The sequence below is a fragment of the Cyprinus carpio genome, chromosome B17 (genome assembly GCF_018340385.1).
Source record: "Cyprinus carpio isolate SPL01 chromosome B17, ASM1834038v1, whole genome shotgun sequence".
Classification (NCBI taxonomy): Eukaryota; Metazoa; Chordata; class Actinopteri; order Cypriniformes; family Cyprinidae; genus Cyprinus; species Cyprinus carpio.
The window spans coordinates 18,812,209-18,831,892 of record NC_056613.1 but is presented as its reverse complement, the minus strand read 5'-3'; the positions used below and the strand labels follow the sequence as shown (position 1 = coordinate 18,831,892).

Sequence of the window (19,684 nt, the reverse complement as noted above, 5' to 3'; positions counted from 1 at the left end):
CTATGCACTTAAAACTAATGCCCTGTAGCAGCTACAGTAGTTATGCAAGTACAGCTGCTACATCTATAAAAACATTTTTTTTTTTAAGCTCAAATCAAGCTAAACCATTTTTTTCAGGCATATTCCAGCTAATGTGTAAATGAGATGATATACGGGCCCCCACAATTTATTAATGAATTCCCTAGATTTAATAATTAGTTCCCTCATCTTTAAATTGTGGCCACATTGTACCAATTTGTTCCCCCAATTTATTAATATGTGCTCTTAGTTAAATGGACACAGTTTAACTAAATTAAAATGGGGAGGGGGGGCATAATGTCTTTTATTTATTTATTTTATTCTCACATGTTATTCCAGGGTTCCGAAGTGACGCCTTCAATTCGTCTCTAATAAAACTTTACTGTGTGGACATGTAAAAAACTCCGAACACATTCTGTTGATGTATGAACATACTGTTTATGACAGTAGCCTCCAAAAAGTCAAAGTCGCAATGAATTGGAATTAGTGACATAGACCACAGCTATAAATCCAAGTTTATTTAGTATTGCCGTATTGTAATTATGAGATACCAACTTGAAAAAAAGTGTTCACATCCTCATAGAACTCGTAATTACAACTTGTAAAATGGGAGCTTTCTAAAGACTACGGCTTGTACCACGTGACTGCTGCATCTCACTCGGAACCAGAGAAAAATTGTGGCGCTTACAGTAGTAATATTTAATTAAGCAGTTATTTTGTAATATTTATGTTTTAAAATTTGTGTAATTGCCAATGTAGATGTCTTCATACAAAAGTAATGTGAATATAAATGAAAGACATGCAGCACAAAGTTAGATATCTAGGCTATCCATGCAACAACAAAGACTGTAGAATACCGCAATTTCAGAATTACGGTAATTAATGCAAAGTTCACGCCATATCATAATTAGCGTAATTCCGAGATGACAACACTTGACGTTCACTTGAGAATGTTACAAAAGAAATATTATGAAATAACTGCTTAATTATATTTTACTACTGGAAGTGCCGCCATTTTTCTCTGGTTCCGTGTGAGGTGCAACGGTCAAGTGGTACAAGCCGTAGCTCTCAGAAAACTCCCAGTTCACAAGTTGTAATTACGAGTTCTACAAGGACGTGAACGCTTTTTTCAAGTTGGTATGTCGTATTTACAATAACTAGTATACGGCGTGAACGCAGTGAGTTCTACGAGTACGAGGATGTGAGTGTTTTTTACAAGTTGGAATCTCATAATTACGAATTACTGAACACCTTAACAAATTATTGAAAACAAAAAAAAAAATGGGGGCCGGACTTGATTGGATGTTGACATGTGGGCGTTGCTGTAAAAATTTTAGGCTGATTTGCAGGGGCGTGGTTTAAATAAGCGGACTATATGATTGGGGAAGTCCTGCCTACATCTCCAGAGAAGAGACAGACACTTTCACTGGAAGGTCCAATTCTGACATTTTGATAGAATTGAAAATAAATTAATCAGTAATCAAAACATACAAAGCTAAATCGTTCGCAATAAGATCTACAACATGCATTTAAAAAAACAGATGATGATTTCATGCCGATTTTAAGGAAGACTTGGATCATGAGGGTGTCTCTCTCTGTCAAGCAAACCCTGTCCCCGTAAGCGGCTGTCTCTAGGACCCGCGCGCGGAGCTGCTGTCGGAGCGGCCTCTGCAGTCAGTGAGAGCGGAGCATCTGGAAGAGAGCTGGCCGGCTGGGGAGGTGGTGGAGGACGGGGAGAGCGAAGCAGAAGGAGGATCCGGGAGTCAGCGAAAACAAAAAAGGGGTCAGGCCTGGAACTTGGCGAAGCGGGTAATTAACACTGCGATCCACTTGTCTAGAACCTAAAGCCGCCATCGAAATAAGTCTCCGCCGTGGGGCTGGCCGTTTTTCGGGGCGATACGGAGGGGGGCGGCTCGATGTGCCCAGAGGTTTTTCCTGCTCTTACAGATGTGCGACTTAATACACCGCGATATGCTCTTGAACTTGATGACCGTTGATTTATAGCTCCTCGCGAGCAAAGCTTCAGTCCACTCGAGTCGAGAAACAATGGCTGTGTTTCAAAACCTAACGAGCTGCCTACCTAGACAGCTTTTTGATAATCATTCTGTTCCACAAGAGCTTATGATGCTCAAAAATGCCAAAAGACACGCTGAGGGTGCCCAAAATTGCTGTCTATGTAGGCAGCTCACCTAGGTTTGAAAGGGTCAGGTTTAAGCTGCCTTGGCCTGTTGGAAATGACTGTCAGTTATAAAGGCCGAATAATCCGAGTAGGCGGATGATTAAAAGAGCTTTTATGCAGTTACAGACTATGATAGGCACGTGATCAATTAACACCTTGTGATTGGATACCTGTGACACATCTCACCGGTTATTGAATATTAATGACTCTGGCCATTACCCTTGTATTTATGTACTGTACCAGAGTTTACTAAAATACCATAGTTACAATTATTGTTAGAACTGTGAAATAACAATAAATTAATATGGGATGTCCAGTTTCAAGAGTTTTCCTCCGTTTTAATAAAAATAGCAATATCATGTTACCTTATTTTAGTCACTGTGGGCAGAAACTACTGTATGGTTGCTACTGTGATTTAAAAAAAAAAAAAGAAAAAAAAAATATATATTTATATATATATTGGTTATATATATTGGTTAAAGTTAGGGATAGTTCACCCAGAAATTAAACTCACCCTCTTATCTTTCACAGCTTATCATGCCAGTGGCACTATTTAAAGTCTTCTGAAGCCATATAAGTTTGAAGGAACAGACGATTGTATTTTGAAATCGCATACATAATTAAATTTTATGTGTCTTAATTGTTTACAAGAGGTATAAGGTCCAGTGATGTTTGACATAATATGTCATTTTTTAATAAATATGTTTACATGATTGAGATTTCAGAGTCAACAGTTTAAATTTTGGTTTGGTTCACAAAGAAAGTTACCATAATCTTGGATGTAGCGCACAAATCATTTAGATGACTTTTATGATGCTTCTTGTCATTTTTGGAGCTTTTACAGCCCCTGGTCACCATTTACTTTCATTGTCTGGAAAAGAGCAGCATGGACATTCTGCTAAACCTCTTCTTTTGTTTTCCACTGGAAGAAAGGAAATGGTGTGAGTTTGGAATGACATTACAGTAAGCAAAGAGTATTAATTTTTGGGTGAACTACTCCTTTAATGATAGACTCGCCTAATTTATTGACCTCCAAATCTAATTTCATGGGACTTTGGTGTCCTACTTGTAAAGAAAAAGCACACTGAAGCACACATACATGGGAGTGAAGAATAAAATGTACAGATCCCTTTAAAACTGCTCTGAGGAAGAAAATAGGAAATGCCATAAAGCGAAGAGTTCATATTTCACCCCAGAGAAGGATTTTCATGCAGCAGTTGTAGAATGCGTACATTTTGAGTCAACTCATCAATACCTTATTTTCTGGTGTATTAGACTGAAAAATCACATGTACTGTAATTAAAGTTGAGTTCTCATTCACAATCTGAATGTGACACCTAATATTTGCATACACACCAATGTTTTAATTACTTAACGGACATTAAGAAGTCCAGTTGCTAATATAAGTTTGTCACTTATTTAAAGGCAACTTATTATTATTAACAAATGATTGTATTATTCTAATCTTCTGGATGTGTCTTTTTATTCTCAATGTTGTGTTCGAGTGCTGCTTCTTCTGATTATGGTGTTCCTTTTCACAGGGGATCCTAAAGAAGGAGGGTCATCATTTTTACCCCCTTTTTCGTTCTTTTATTTTTGTTTTGATCTTTTTCGACTTTTGCATTGTGTTCAACAGTCACTCATTTGGCGATGCCGTCCAATACAGTCACCACCGCCGCCGCATTCAAGAGCGCCGACTTCAACTGTGACACGAACGGAAATCAAATGGTAAGAGGTTAATGAGTCCCTGGACATTTTTATGTTCGGTCTATTGTGTACTGCCTGAAATTAGCCTACGCATATAACTTTGTATATGCAGCGACTAGAACTTTATAAATGCTCTTTAGCTTTGAAAATAAAATGGCAATGTGTCTTTTAACTGAAACCTTTGCTATATTTTGCTATATTTATGCATAATACTGATGAAAATGGTCGTTGCAGTGATTTGAAAAGTGGTGGTGACATCTTATAAAGCTTCATGCGACATGGAATCCTTAAATTAATATGAATGATTTTGGCATTTTAATATTAACTAGCAAAAGGGTTTGTTCACGGCATGTTGGAATTACCATAATTATGAGTTTCTGGCTTGTAAAATGTCCTTTACATCCTCGTAGAACTCATAATTACAACTCTGAATTTTCTGAGATCATCCAACCTAAGAGCTGCAACATCATGTAGAAACACTCAAAATGTCTGTTTATTAATACTATGTAATATTCTATTTAATTATAATCCAATGGACAACCAAAACAAATCTCTTTAATTATTATAGTGCAAATAAAGAAACGGGGCAAAGTTACATTTTTTAAAGTTGAGGTGACTTCATTTATTAATGGTTTCGGCTCCTTTGCTGAAGAGGTCACATATAAAAACCCCATGGATTACATTTAAAAGTGTTTGTTTTCCAGAAGAACTCATATTCATTCATTTTCTTGCGTAATGTCTTTTTATGCATTTCCATTTTTCAGATACCTGACATGTTTCATGTCCCAATTAAAGGGATAGCTCACCAAAAAATGACAATTCTGTTATTTACTCACCCTCATGTCGTTCCAAACATGTAGCTATGACTTTATTCTTCTGCGGGACATTAAAAGAAAATATTTTTAAGAACCAAGCAGTTTTGCCGGCTTCCAAAATTTCTCGAAACATCTTCTTTCATGTTCCACGGAATAACATTTTTAGGTGAACTGTCCCTTTAACTCTCCCCTCAAATCCATCACTACAATATTTCATTCAGTATATAATTTTAATTTGACATGATTCATTTCCACGGCAGTGACTTGCGGGGCTATCGAGTGTCAGCGTAGAGAGAACATAATTAGTAAACATGAGTGAATTGTTATCAGAGATAGTGTCTGCTCTGTTTCGTACGAGCGTTTAGTGACGTGGGTGTTGGCTTGTGTGGGAGAGGTTGCCGTTTGCCTGATTTACAGGGGAATTCATTCTTCCCCACCCCTGCACCCATGGACCCGCGCTACGCTCGTAGTCCTGTTGCTTGGCAACAGTTCATGCCTTAAATAACCGGCTGCCGACAGAAATAGAGCAAAGACGTAGACGGTGTTACTGAGTTCACACAAGGCAACGTCGATTTCTGCGCACACCCTTTGTTTTTTGTTTGTTTAAAAACATTTTGTTTGTTTATTTGTATCATAATGAGAACATTGTGTGAGTGTTTATTTAGTCATACAATATGCGGAAAGACCGTCACAGGAAAAAACTCTCCAGAACTCTGATTTTAAATAAATAGATATATTTAAAAAATATAATAGTATATAAATATGCATCATATTTTAAATCTAAATATATTTTAATATATTTACATGGAAAAAAAACTTGATTTGAATTTAATTGTACATTTTTAGGTAACTTGAGATGCTATTTGTACTCTGCTTTACATCAGCGTCATTATGCATTACCAATAAGAAATTTCAGTGGTGTCACGCCATCTTTCGGCCATGCTGGACTTCTCAGTAGTCATGGCAGACGGGGACAGCATCCTTATTAGCATTCTGATTTAGAGCCGGTGGTTTGATTCATCCCAGCCCTGAAGCTGCTGCAGCAGCTACATTAGGATCATCTTTTCTCTCCTGGCCACCCTAGGGTGCTTGGCTGGACGAAGAGTGGCTATTGTTGAGGAGGGAAGACACAGTTGTGTTAAACAAAGAGAAAGTGAATGAGGGGAGAGAATGAACCACTGAATGTCTTTGTAAGTGTGTCAGGAGAGAGCCCAGAGAGTTCGGGATCTCTCCACGGCTGTATCACCCCACACTTAAGCTCGGCTAAAAAGACGATGCCATTCAAACACTGGCTTTTCTCATTAGCTAAATAACCTTGACGTGAAAGATAGAGTGATATTTAAAGTTCTCGCACTTGGTGTCTGTACTGGAATGTTTTAGTGTGTAAAGGTTGAGAATACACATTGTAAAAACTTTAAATTTTCTGTCGTATAATGATGATATGATGATTATTTTGTTGTTGTTGATGATTGATGATTAGTAGATATTATTATATTCTGTTTTTTTTTTTTGAATTAAAAATAAACAACTAATTTTATTGTTAAAATCAGTCATTTTAAGGGAATTGAGACATTACAACATTACAGAGATTTATTAGATTTTGGAATTCGCTAGATTACATTAACCAGTGTTATTAAATTATTAGTGTTTTCAAGGATTACACATAAGTCAGCATTAGATGATGGCAAATGCAATCTAAATGTAAAAACAGAGAAATGAGAAAGCACAAATACGCTACTGTTCAAACGTTTGGGATCAGATTTATATATATAAATGAATAATTTTATTCACCAAGGATGCACAAATTTCTGTTTTAAATAAATGCTACATAGCACTTTTATTGTTATTATTTTTTAATACAATTATATAATTTTATTTTATAATTTTTTATAGCACCAAATCATCTCATTAGAATGAATTCTGAATGATCATGTGACTCTGAAGCCTGGAGTAATGATGTTGAAAATTCAGCTTTGTATCACAGGAAAAAATTAGAAATAGAAAACATATATTTAAATTGTAATAATATTTCATAATAATTATACTTCTACTATATTTTTGATCAAATAAATGCAGCCTTGGTGAGCATAAAAGACTTAAAAGAGCCTAAAAATCATAAATTTGGTTAAGCAATAATGGTTAATTGATGTTCATATTCCTGTCTGTTTAGAATGAGAACTCTAGAACGGACACCGTGATTATTGACGAGATGCCTTCGCTCTGCACTCCTGTCCGCAAGGTTGGACGTCCTGGCCGCAAACGCAAGCAGCTCCCCGTGAGTATCCTAGAGACTGAGCTCTCAACACTCAACCAAACCACAAAACACCCAACTTCCCTTGGGATTCGGTTTATTTTCATTTATCCACCAGGCGCTAGTCTTGGCAGTGGTAGGGAACGGGTAAACAGGCAAACATGTGGTTGCTGGTAATGACATGGGGGCATTTTTTCAAACTGATCAAACTTGAGATTTGCACCCGGTGGACAACCAAACAGACATAGACTTGAAGGAGAGACCTGAGCATTATCTTGACTTGGGCCTAGCAAAATCCTAACAACCCCATAACAAAGAACTAAAAACCACTGGTGACCACCAAGAACACCTCAGCATGGTGTTGACAAGTTTGGTGTGGACAGCAATGTTGGCCACAATCTTACTGTCTGAGACAAATTTCTGGGATCATAAAGGGTTTCTATTGTCGTAGAGTTTTCTACGAATGTACAAACCCTGGCTGTTCAAAATAGACATAGTCCACTAAATTACATCATATTGTTTCACATGTTTTTGTTAATGTTTGTTATTGTTTATACTTAGTTTGGATTATTGTGTATTGTGTGTTTTTCAGTAATACGTTTGTCTTTTTGTGATATGAATAAAGTCTATGTTTGGTTGCACATTATTTTATAGTGTGTGTACGTACAATATACTTACCACTGGCTCTCAGGTACTGTTATATAAGGTAACTGCATGGGTTATGGTTAGGTGTAGTGGTACTGTAGGTTAAGGGTTAGTACCTAGTTATAACCCAGTTATTGAAATCATAAAGTTGATCCCGGCTTTGTCAACACGGAATTGTGGCTTTATGTCTTGGCTACAATTTATCGTACAATCTGGCATACAGTATTGTACACATCACACAGTCAGTCTTGTCTATCCATGAACTTGAGAACTTGAATACAATTTGACACATCCAGTGCTTTTCGTAAAGTGTGCGACCGGCTTTTTCAACGATGAATTGTGGCTACAATTTATCATAAAATTTGGTATGAAACACTACACACACATCATTTGCCTTGTCTATCTCTTTTAGATCACATTGTTTAATCCATCATACATTTAAAAAGTCGTACATTGCATACTTAGCTTCAGTGTTTATGTTCTTGCTTGTTTTGCACCTTCCTGACAAACCACTAAGGGCCGTTAGGTAGGGGGCCAATCGGGAAATGTTATCCCAGGTCATGGGACCCCACTGAAGTGCTCTATAGATTGGCCTACTCACTGGGCCCTAGAGAGAAGTCATAAAACCTTTGTCCTGGGCCCTGTAAATTTTAGGGAGTGATTGTTGGGAGTAAGTGAATTCTTCTCCATGTCCAGTCCCTGGTAAACGTCCCCTATCTCTGGAGCCAATATTCCTGTTTTTTAAAAATAATCTCCGCTCTCTCATAATTAATCCAGAGAGGGCATGTCAGGGCATGTGGATGTTCAGTTGCCCCACATCCTCTCCTGCCTTCCCCTGAGGACCTTTTTGATTATATTATCCTCCTTTCCCATTCCTTCAACAGGTAATTGTGGTCCTGCGAGGAGAGCGATGTCTTACTCTGTGAAATGTAAGCCACGTGAAGACAGATAGAATAATGTTTGAGTCATTCCTCCTTTCCCATTCCTTCAACAGGTAATTGTGGTTAGTGTTTCATAGAGGTGCTGAGGAAGACAACTGCTGATTTGTGGAGGAACTTTGTTAGCTCACTCTATGTTTGATCCTGCCCTCGCTGTACACATGGGGGAAATGGTCCATAAGGAAGGGAATTGTGAAGCCGTCTGAGCGGCTAATTTTGAGACGATTTTTGTTGGTGTGTCACCGCTAAACTACGCTCTAAGTGGCGAGAAGAGAGTTAAACCAATCAGAGCGTCCCTTTGTTGTTTGTGTGCAATTAACTAATTCCTGAGTTTTTAGTTTCTTCTCCTATTTGGGAGCAATGACTGATGCTCAGACATAGGCTGTGTGAGGGTGACAGAGGACGCGCTGTTTAATGGTGTTTGAATGTGCTCTGTTTTCCTTCATGCATAACTTGCATTTTCTACAGGTATATTCTGCAATCTGTTAAATGTTAAAAACCATGGATAATATTTCTAATTTTTGCTGTCAGAAGTGACATAAGCTTCTGCTTTTAGCGATTCTCCGCTAATCTCCACAGACTTCATTTTGCACGGCAATCAGGACAGAGCTCAATGAAATAGCGAGCGCAATTCTCATTACATTCTTGAAATATTTGTAGGTTGGACCATTAACTATACGTAGAATTTTAAAACCTATAAGTAAGTGTATTTGTATGATAGCAACTGTAAAGTGTAATGGGGGTAATCAAATAGCCTTTTTACACCACCTCAATTGGGTCTTTGCTTTAAATTTTTTGTTGTTGTTGTTTTTAGATTGCACTGTTACAGTGTAATGGATTTTAAGTGCACATAATAGCTATATGCCTACATGCTTACATTCACTTTATGTTTAATTAAAATATAAAATACCGAGATATATAGGCTACCGTTATACCGCAGATCAGCCAAAAAAATAAGAGATATGAATTTTTGCTGGTTTTACGCCAGCCCTATACAGAAGTGTACTGGAAGTTTTAATTAAAGTGTGCTGTAGTTTTTTCTCTTTTTTTTTTAATGGCATAAAAACCACTAAAATAGCAAAAAATAACTAAACAGTTAAGGTAAAACAGTAAAAAACAGTAAACTGTAAACACCACCCCCCCCCCCCCCACGCTGATGGTACTCAAAAAATTTTTTCCAGGTTGGCAGGTCATTGTTTAGATCACTGGACTGCAGCCAGCGCCATTGTTTCATGGTTTTCCGGGCATTTCTGTATTCGGTTGGACTTAAGGGCATGCATTTTCCATGCATAACGTGCCATTGTAAAGCTTGGGTGAGGTGGGAAGTTGTTTTGTGGTTGATAGGGTGTTGTTCTTAAAGGGATAATTCATCCAAAAATGGATATTCTGTCATCAATTACTCACCCTCGTGTTGTTCCAAACCTGGACTTCCTGTCTTTTGTGGAACATAAAAGAAGATACTTTGTAAAAAGATCATTGGGGGGTTTTTTGGTGTTGTTTTTTTTTTTTGGACTATATAGTGGAAGTCAATGGGCGCCAAAACTGTTTGCTTACCAATATTCTTAAAAATATCTGCTTTTATGTTCCACAGAAGAAAGGACATAATACAGGTTTGTGTAAATGACAGACTTCTCATTTTTGGGCAAACAATCCCTTTAATGCTTACCAAGGCCCCAGACGGAAATGAAATAAATAAAAAGATTTGTGTGTGCAACAAAAATGTCAAATCTGTTTTCCAGTAGTGACAGTTGAGAAAACATTGTGTGCATCCATATGCGGTTCATTAGACATCATCTCTGTAGAGAGAACAAAGCCATAATGGCAAATTTGTGAAAAAATGACTCTTATGAATCTTTTAAATGAGTCAGTCAAAAAGATTCATAAAACAGCAATTTTTCATATTTGAATTAAATGAACTGGAAACTGAACTGTGATGTATATTTAAAAAAATTTTGTGTATTAAAGATACATATTCATAGCATATTATTGCGGTGTTTAGGTAATAACAGTTTCTTAAAAAAATATGGTTGAATTATATGTGAATGAAACATTGTTTTGGTGATGTATTCAAATCATAGTTTTAATTATATATATATATATATTTTTATTTTTTTTGTGTGATGTGTGTGTATATATATACATATATATATATATATATATATATTATATATATATATATATATATATATATATATATATATATATATATATATATATATATATATATATATATATATATATATATATATATATATTTTATTTATTTATTTATTTATTTATTTTTTTTTTTTTTCAAACAGACAGGAATATTCTTACAAAACACAGTAATATTTATGGCCCAGTATTGGGATTACTAGAATGCAAATGAGAAGAAATGATGTCCTGTTCAGGAAGTAATCTTTCTTTCGCGTCAGATCTTCTCAATGAATCATTTTATCCAGTTCACACAACCGCTCTGAGATTTTCTCACAAATCAGACTGATTTGTTTCTCTACTGACTTTTTTTTCTGGAGCGCTGCTTTCTATCCCAAGAGCCCATCTGAATGATATTTTTTGGTCCCTTGAATGTCTTTGGAATTTCCCCCCATTTTAATGTCCATCAGATAAGTCCATAAATAAGTCCATAAATCACTACAAAATAATATTATACTTCTCCTCAACAAGTCAGAAGATTTAAGTATCGTATCATATCTGTGCGTGAATAGTTGTGTTTAATTCTCAGAATTAATGGTTTGTTCAAATCACTAATAGTAACTATAAGCAGCAGTAATAGTCGCACCAATGGACAGTAATACATTGTACTATATATACTGTTTAAAGAGACTTCAGGGGTTTTAAAAACATTTTTTCTCACAGCACCAACTGACTCTCTTCAGACAAATGGACAACATTCCTCCCATACCACCTCCCCTCTGTAATGTCGAATGAAAAATGAAGCAAACGGAAAGAATAAACACTAAGAATCCAGCATTTGTGGGCGGCACGACGCTGTAACCCTGTTTTTAGTCAAATTTTCCAGAGTCACCCAGAGTCTTGCTACGACAAGTTAGATCATCAAAGGTATGCCATTGAACAACTTGACTGTTTTAAATCTTCTGTCATCATCACGACACAATCCAGCAGCTGTTTGGGAGATTATGTCTTTCCTCTCACAAGAGTAGAGTAACGGTTGTGTTGTGTCAGATCACTGTTCGATCTCTCTTTCATGAGAATGGCTTTGACATCCCAAGGCAGCGAGGCGAAGCGGCAGCTGCTCCTCTAAAGAGAAATGCCACTGTCAGATTGGCGGTTTAGCTCTCTGCGGGCTCCCAGTCTGTTTGTCTCTGCATCGCCAGCCTCTGGTGTCAGTCTGGCTTCCCGTGCACATGTTAAGCCGGTGGTTGGATCCGATGAGCGATGTATATAGAGGTTGTGAATTAATGACTGTGCAGGATGTATAGACATAGTGTAGTCGAGGTGGCTGGATGGCATTTTTATTATTGTATACACTACCATTCAAAAAATTTTGTAAAAGTTTTATTTATTAAGGATGCATTAAATTGATCAGAAGAGACAGTAAAGACACATATAATATAAAAGATTTATATTTCAAACTTCACAGAATAATTTTTAATATTTTTTAAACCTGGTTTATATTTTTGTTTTCATTGATGATATTAAGAAATGTTTCTGAAGGATCATGTAGACTGGAGTAATGTATGCTGAAAATTCAGCTTTTACATCACAGGAATAAAATAGATGTTAAAGGGATACAGTCACAGGCCTCCCGGTTTTCATCCAAAATATCTTAAATTGTGTTCGGAAGACGAACTGAGCTTTTATGGGTTTGGAACGACATGGGGGTAGGTGATTAATGACAAAATTTTCATTTTGGGGTGGAGTATCCCTTTAAAATATATATATATAAAAAACAAACAGTTATTTTAATTGTAAAAAAAAATATATATATATTTTTCCCTTTTGAAATACAAGGAAGAAACAATTAAGAATGTGTTTTTTGTACTATTCCATGCAATTACATTAAATTGGAAATTAGGATTTTAAGCTCAAAAAAGGCACCATGAAAGTGGTCCACATGAATTGTGTGCTTTATTTCAAACATTTTGAACAAGTTTAAATTTAAGTCCTTAAAATGTGGCTCTTCAGTGAGCTTTATCTGTTGTTACCAGATCATTACGTGAAAAAAAATTTGTGAGCAGTTTATTAGTATTGTTGTTAATTACAAATAAAAGAGCAATAAAAATAGTTTTCCATTAATTGAAAATAAAAATGAAAAACAAAGCTGTGACAAGAAGAAAAATATAAGAAAAATACTTAAACTTTAAAAAAACCTTTGAAGTAAAAAACATATAAAAAATAATAAAATGGCCAAAGCACATTATTAAAACTTAAATAAAATAAAAACTTAAATAAAGTAATGAGAACTAATTCAAAATATTAATAAACAGTATATAAATAATACTAAAAAACACTGCAAAACACTGTAAACTGGATAATCTGATTTATAGAAAAAATCTGACCCAAAAGAATATATACATATATATATGTGTATATATATGTATGTATATATATATATATATATATATATATATATATATATATTTACGAATCTGACATAATTTCTTTTCATGAAGGCAGACAAAGCAAATACTTCAGACGACTTCAAAAAAGTGGCACTTTTATGATAATTGTGTAGTTTACATGCTTTAAAGCTCTACTCTCCATGCCCATACTGCAGTAGTGTTAGAAGTAGCTTGTTATTGTGCTATTTTTGTGTATCTTTGTAGACAGATGCATAGAAACATTGTACTCACATTACACTTAATGTGTAGGAAGAGCTTCCGTATCCTTTTTGTTTCAGATTAGATTAGATGGTTCAGAAAGGTAGTTTAGATGTCAACACAAGGACATAGGAAATGGCCTTATACTGAGCAGACGAAAGACTAGACTGCAAATGAAAGATTTGACTTTATGCTGCAAATTGGGTCTTCCTCTTTAATTTGTGCTCTGTGATTCATAACCATTTTGAAGTAAGTAAAGGTATATGGCTGTTATTTTCAGGAAGCCTTCTGGAAATGTAGTTTATATTAAAAGAGGGGGTGTTTTAATGACAGTTTTATTAAAATTCTCATCCTTTACCTTGTTAGAGCAAAATAAGATTTCAGAGTATGTTGCACTGTTTAGCACTGGCACTGAATCTACAGCTTCACAGAAAAACCCAGCACAACCTATGACGACAACAATTAGCTGCATGCAAAACACAAACATACAACACAAACAGAATGAATGAATGATGCTTTTAATGAATCAGTTAAAACACTCACAAGATTTGAATGAGTCATATTAATTACTCTTTACTTAAGACGTCAGGCCGGTTGTTGAATGACATCTGATTATTTGATTTAATTGGTACTTTATATAAAAAAAATTCAATATTACATTATGTATGTACTTAAGGGGAAAATAAATATTTGTTTCTGTATTTATTCGTAAATTTTTCCCTTCTGCTGCATATTTTTCAGTGAGTAAGTGAAGTGTATTTTTATTAAAAATATTGACTTCTGGTTTTTGGGCTCTTTGTTTTTGCATGTCAACATTGGTAGAGTATTGACGCTTATAATCATAAAAAGAGGCTTGTTATGGTAAATTTGGTTTATTGTGTGTTAGAGGGCAAATTTAATTAAAATATTGCATCTATTGTGCTGTCGGCAGTGCTATTGTTTATCAGAGCTTCTGATTAATAATGGGTTATAGATGCATGACCATCCAATCGGATTATGTATTTTTCTGCTGCAGGTGGAGTGTTACAGGCCAGTGGATCAGTTGGTGGGCGTGGCTAAGCAGCACAAAGGGGTGGAGCTCCAGTCATCTTTGCAGTCCCAGAATGGAGATGTTGAGAGGCATGAGAACAAATCGTGCGAAGGTCGCCACCCCACGCTGGACAAGAATGCTGTGGAAAACGGGCTCCCACGCCAATCAGGCTGTCGGGCCGAGTCGGCCTCTGATTCAAGCCTGAGCCCATCCCAGGACTCAGAGAAGTACGAAGAGGAGACACTGCCAACTCTGCCTCGCAAGAAACGAGGGAGACGGAAGCTGGAGCGGCCGACGAAATGTGAGTTATGCTCAACCTTCCTTAGCATCACGTTTCACAGCTGTCTGCTCACTGAGCCACTCGTGGGCCCGAGGCCAAGAACATGTCATCATGATGGTTAAAAAAATGCAGTATTTAGTCACTAAACAAGAGGATTGTAAAATGGTTTGAGAGGCTTTGCTGGTACTATTGACTTGAAGGACAAATCATTATTGTTAAATGAGTACATTAATATGTAAATCAGGGTAATTATGCTCCCAAAAAAAAAAAAAAAATCTAATTTGCAAACAAAGGACACCAGCCTCCCACACCGTGTACAGAGCGATTTGGCAAGATTCTCTCTCCAGCAGCGTTTCATACAGCGATTTTGTTTTCCAAATGTGGGCACCAAGCACCCCTGCCACATATCCATATTTGTTTGGGTTAAGTTTCACTGTGTATACAAATTTAAAGCTTTTTTAATTTAATTTTAATTTATTTAAACATAAGCTAGTACAGAACTTTACTCACCATGGGAACTTTCAGTATTTAAAAAAAAAGTACATAAGCATGCTTTAAAATAAATAAAAAATTAAAGGTTTCAATTATTAATAGTACCGCAAAAGTTAACAAATGCAATTAAATTAATAGATTTTGTGCAGTATTTATTTTTAATAATAATGTCAATTTGACATCATAACTGTTATATTATATTAAATGTAAAATTTAAATTTATATTATATTCTTTAGTATTTCTAAAAATTTAACAATACAGTACCTTCAAACATGATTGAAACCGATCAGAGCGGCATGCTGAACCTAGTAATTACACATGACTTATTATTTTTTTATTAACATAATATACCATTATTTTATATTTCCTTTAACATTGTTTTTATTTAAATAATGTTTTTATTTGAAAATTTTTTTTTTTGAAAGCATATCATTCATGTGTTAACTAGGAAAAGGTTATGAAATGAACTACTAATGTTTGGTATTGCTTTAAAAAAGTGAGTGAGAGTGAGTGAGAAAATCATTTGAATGATTCCTAAAAACAAATCAAGTCATTTGTTTGTGAATTGAACTGTTGCGCTGTATGTTTTGTTTGTGTTCTGCTACAAAAGACAATGCAATAGAAAGCTGTCTTGACTAGTAGTTGTCAGTAAATTATCTCACAGAATGTTTTTTTTTTCATTTCATCACTTATCACAAGCTCACAGCTCAGCTAAAATATATTTATTTTTTGCAGTGGCACTACAGGTTCATCAGTGTTTCTGAGATGCTCCTGAACAGAGCTCCAGTGTGATGCCAATTATCAGACCTCTCTCTCTCTCTCTTTCCATACTGTGGGGTCAGGTGTTGACCTTGATGAGAGCAGTAAGTGAAGGCCGTGTAGACAGTGCCGTGTCTCTCCTGGCAGCCTGCCTTGATTGGGTGCAGTGCACAGAGAGACAGCAGGTCTGTGTTGTGGCCACTCTCTCAGTGGGGGCTGTGCCAGGTGCATGGCACAATGCCCAGGGCACTTACACTCTGATCCTACATCAGTCTCCCTTAACCCAGTTTATGGTGAAAGACGCCAACTTGTAGACCTATGTAAAATGGTATAAGGTCTAGACAGTCCATTTATAATGCTTCGGAAATCCAGTAAAACATCATATACCAAATAGTCAAAGTATGTGCTGTTTGCTAGCACTACTAACAATGCTATTGTCACAGCGTGGGTCAGACAAAGACGAGGAGTGGTGGATCTCAGTGCAGTGGAATGTTTATTTACAAAAATAAGCTAAACATGCATTTAGAAAAAAGCTGACAATAATTAAATTAAAAAAAAGAAGAATTAAATACATAATACAATGAGGAGTACAACAAGGTACAGGTGGGAAGGTAATCAATGATCATGACAACCAGCTAGACACAGTGGTAACATAAAAAACAGGAACTAAACACAAAAACAACAGAACAAAACCATGTCAAAATAAGAGTCCTTTAATTATTTGAAAAAACTGTGATAGCTATAAAGGTGTATTTACACTGACTGATTCACTGGGGACATCATGTAAAAGGATGGTTCGCCCAAAAATTCTGTCATTAATTACTAACCCTCATGTCGCTCCAGACCTGTAAGACCTCTGTTCATCTTCTGAACACAAATTAAGATATTTTTGATGAAAGCCGAGAGCTTTCTGACCCTGCATAGACAGCAATGCAGCTGACACATTCAAGGCCCAGAAAGATAGTAAGGACACTCTTAAAATAGTCCATGTGACATCAGCGGTTCAACTGTTATGTAATGAAGCTACAATTGTTGAATAAAGTCATTATTTTGGTTTTCTTTGTGCACAAAAAGTATTCTTGTAGCTTCATATAATTCAGGTTGAACCACTGATTTAAATTTTGGGGGGAACTATCCCTTTAAAGGCTGTTTTGCCCACACATGTCCCAAATGACACTCTTGATGAGGGCTTGTGGGGTCAGGTACTGTCCCACAGGGTGTCACAGGTGTCATTTTAGGTTGCAGAAGTGTGTTCACAAGCTCCACCTTTGTGGCTGATACCTGTCCTGGATGCAGCCTTTTGTCGGGCTCTCACTAGTGTAAACTTCACAGCAGACAATTATCCAGCAGTCCATGTGGCAAAGTGTAGAAGCTGAGGTGTAATAGTTATTCGTAAAAAATGAATAAGTAAAATATACAAAAAGTGAACAAATAATATGAATTTAATACATTTAATGCAGAATATATATACAGTATATGTATGTATATATGTATGTGTACTATACATATACGCACAATTATATAAATAATACAATTAAAAATATATATTAATATTTATAAAAATGTATTTATATAAAAATAATATATAACATATATAGTTTTTAGTTATGTTGGTTAATAATTATCTTTAAAAATAATAATAATAATAATAATAATATTTATATCCAATTAAAAAATTTAAAATTTCTATTAACAGTTATTTATATTATAGTGAGAGTGAATTTACAGAGAATAAGTGACAGAGACAGTTTATGAGACATATAAGCAAGTTTAATTATAAGCAAAATAACCCAAGTTAATCTGAAATGTATCAGTCAGGAGCCTGTTAAAACAGAATTGTGAAATGTGCATTGACACCAAGCCCTATTGGATGCCTTAATATTATTGGTAGGCTGCATAACTGGCTACAGATTTAACCATAAATGAGATTTATTTGCACTAGTCACTACCACTGTTTGCCAGATTTATTAACCTGGCACTAATGCTAATCAATACTAATCGCTAAAAGCTAATCGCACCTAGAAGCTGTACGTCAATCATTAATTCAATCCCACCAAAGATTTTATTGAACCATGTACTCTGTATAGTGAGACAGAAAGAACCATCTTGCTTTGATTGACAGAGAATGGGCAAATCCGGTAGTACCTGTGTCTTTTTCATTCCTCTATCTAGAGGGCACAGGACGCATTTCATTCCAGTGAAGGGGAAATGAACGCTCTGAACACGCAGGCTGGCATGTGCTCAAACTGGCACGCCGGAGGCTCGATGGGCACAGCGTGCCAACCACGCTCACAAACCCAGTGACCTTGGCAGTCTCAGCGGAATGAACCCCTTCCTCACCGTACAGACAGGGTTGCTTATTCCCGTCGAGCGGCTGAGAAAAGAGGAAGAGACAGAAAGATGTGTTGAGAGAGGATTTGCACTTGCTATAAATGTGAAGAGGACTCGCGGGTCAAGGCCTTTTGTTTTGGTACTTCACTGGCAGGCTTTTGATGGCTCTTGTGAAGAAAACAAGCTCTTAGGTTTTGCCCACGGCCTCTCGACGCTCAAGTGTTGTGATGTGGCTGGGTGATGGAGCTTTGATAGACTTCAAACGGACTTTCCTTAGGCTAGTGGGTTATTAAAATGGGTGCTGTCTACTTCCTTTGGCTTCATGTCAATATAGAGACGTCATGAATATGAAGTGACAGATTGCCTGTAAGCCTGGTCTTAATCCCACAGATCTATTTATATGAAGTTGTCCTGCTCATCATTCATACTTAATGATTATCAAAATCAAGTATTTAGGATTCTTTCATGCATCAATTTATTGTTTCATGCCTTTGTGCTGTATATATCAGAAAAGAGCTCTCAAAATGCATTTTAATAAATAAGTAGTAATTTTAAAGGCATTTTATATATTTTTAATTCTTTTATTTTAATTGTTATGTATTTATTTATTTTATTGCATTTGCAGACTTCATTCAAATTAAAATGTTTATCACACCGATCTCAATATTCATCTCAGGTTTTAATAATTTTTTTTTTTTACTAAAAATTAATAAATGTATTCTATAATTTATTTATTAATTTATTTAGCAGCATGCATATATATATATATATATATATATATATACAGTATATATACAGTATATATATATATATATATATATATATATATATATATATATATATATATATATATATACACAGCGGGTAAAATACGTATTTATAAGTATCACCATTTTTCTCAGTAAATATATTTCTAAAGGTGCTGTTGACATGAAATTTTCTCCAGATGTCGGTAACAACCCATGTAACCATACATACAAATAAAACAAAACAAATAAGTTCAGAAATTAAGTTCTGTGTAATAAAATGGAATGACCCAGGGATGAAGTATTGAACGCATGAAGAAAGGGAGGTGCAAAAAGGCATGGAAAGCAAAGACACAAGCTGAAATCTATCAGTAATTAGAAAGCAATCCTGCCCCTACTCAGTGGAAATTAATATTAGCTGGTTAAGTCCCATCTAATGGCCTATAAACAGGTGTCTCATTACCAACGTGTCACACAAGAAACTTTTAATGATGGGTAAAAGCAAAGACCTAAACCGACCACAACCAGGTGCTCCTCGCAAGCTTTCTGACAGAGCAGTGAAAATAATTAGAGTTGTCTAAGAGCCAAGGACCACGTGAGAGGGCTTCAGAAAGACCTGGAATTATCATGAATGAATGTTTCAAAGAAAACAATAAGTAATGCACTCAACCGCCGTGGCCTGTATGCACGCTCACCATGCAAGACTCTATT

General features: G+C 35.8%; 1 protein-coding gene across 9 annotated transcripts in view; it reads left to right on the top strand.

The window, feature by feature from the left end:
- Positions 1-1,412: 1,412 nt before the first annotated feature.
- The window catches only part of dnmt3ab (DNA (cytosine-5-)-methyltransferase 3 alpha b), a 54,192-nt gene continuing 35,920 nt past the window's right edge, over positions 1,413-19,684 (top strand). For 4 of the 9 annotated variants that reach the window (XM_042742642.1, XM_042742644.1, XM_042742643.1 and 1 more), the window contains exons 1-4: positions 1,414-1,827; positions 3,739-3,925; positions 6,890-6,994; positions 14,350-14,665. In XM_042742642.1, coding sequence (XP_042598576.1) covers positions 3,848-3,925; positions 6,890-6,994; positions 14,350-14,665 — 499 coding nt within the window. In that variant the 5' untranslated portion in view covers positions 1,414-1,827; positions 3,739-3,847. Of the gene's footprint in view, positions 1,828-3,738; positions 3,926-6,889; positions 6,995-14,349; positions 14,666-19,684 lie in introns of all 9 variants that reach the window. The other 5 variants (XM_042742646.1, XM_042742645.1, XM_042742641.1 and 2 more) reach the window with 4 other exon arrangements.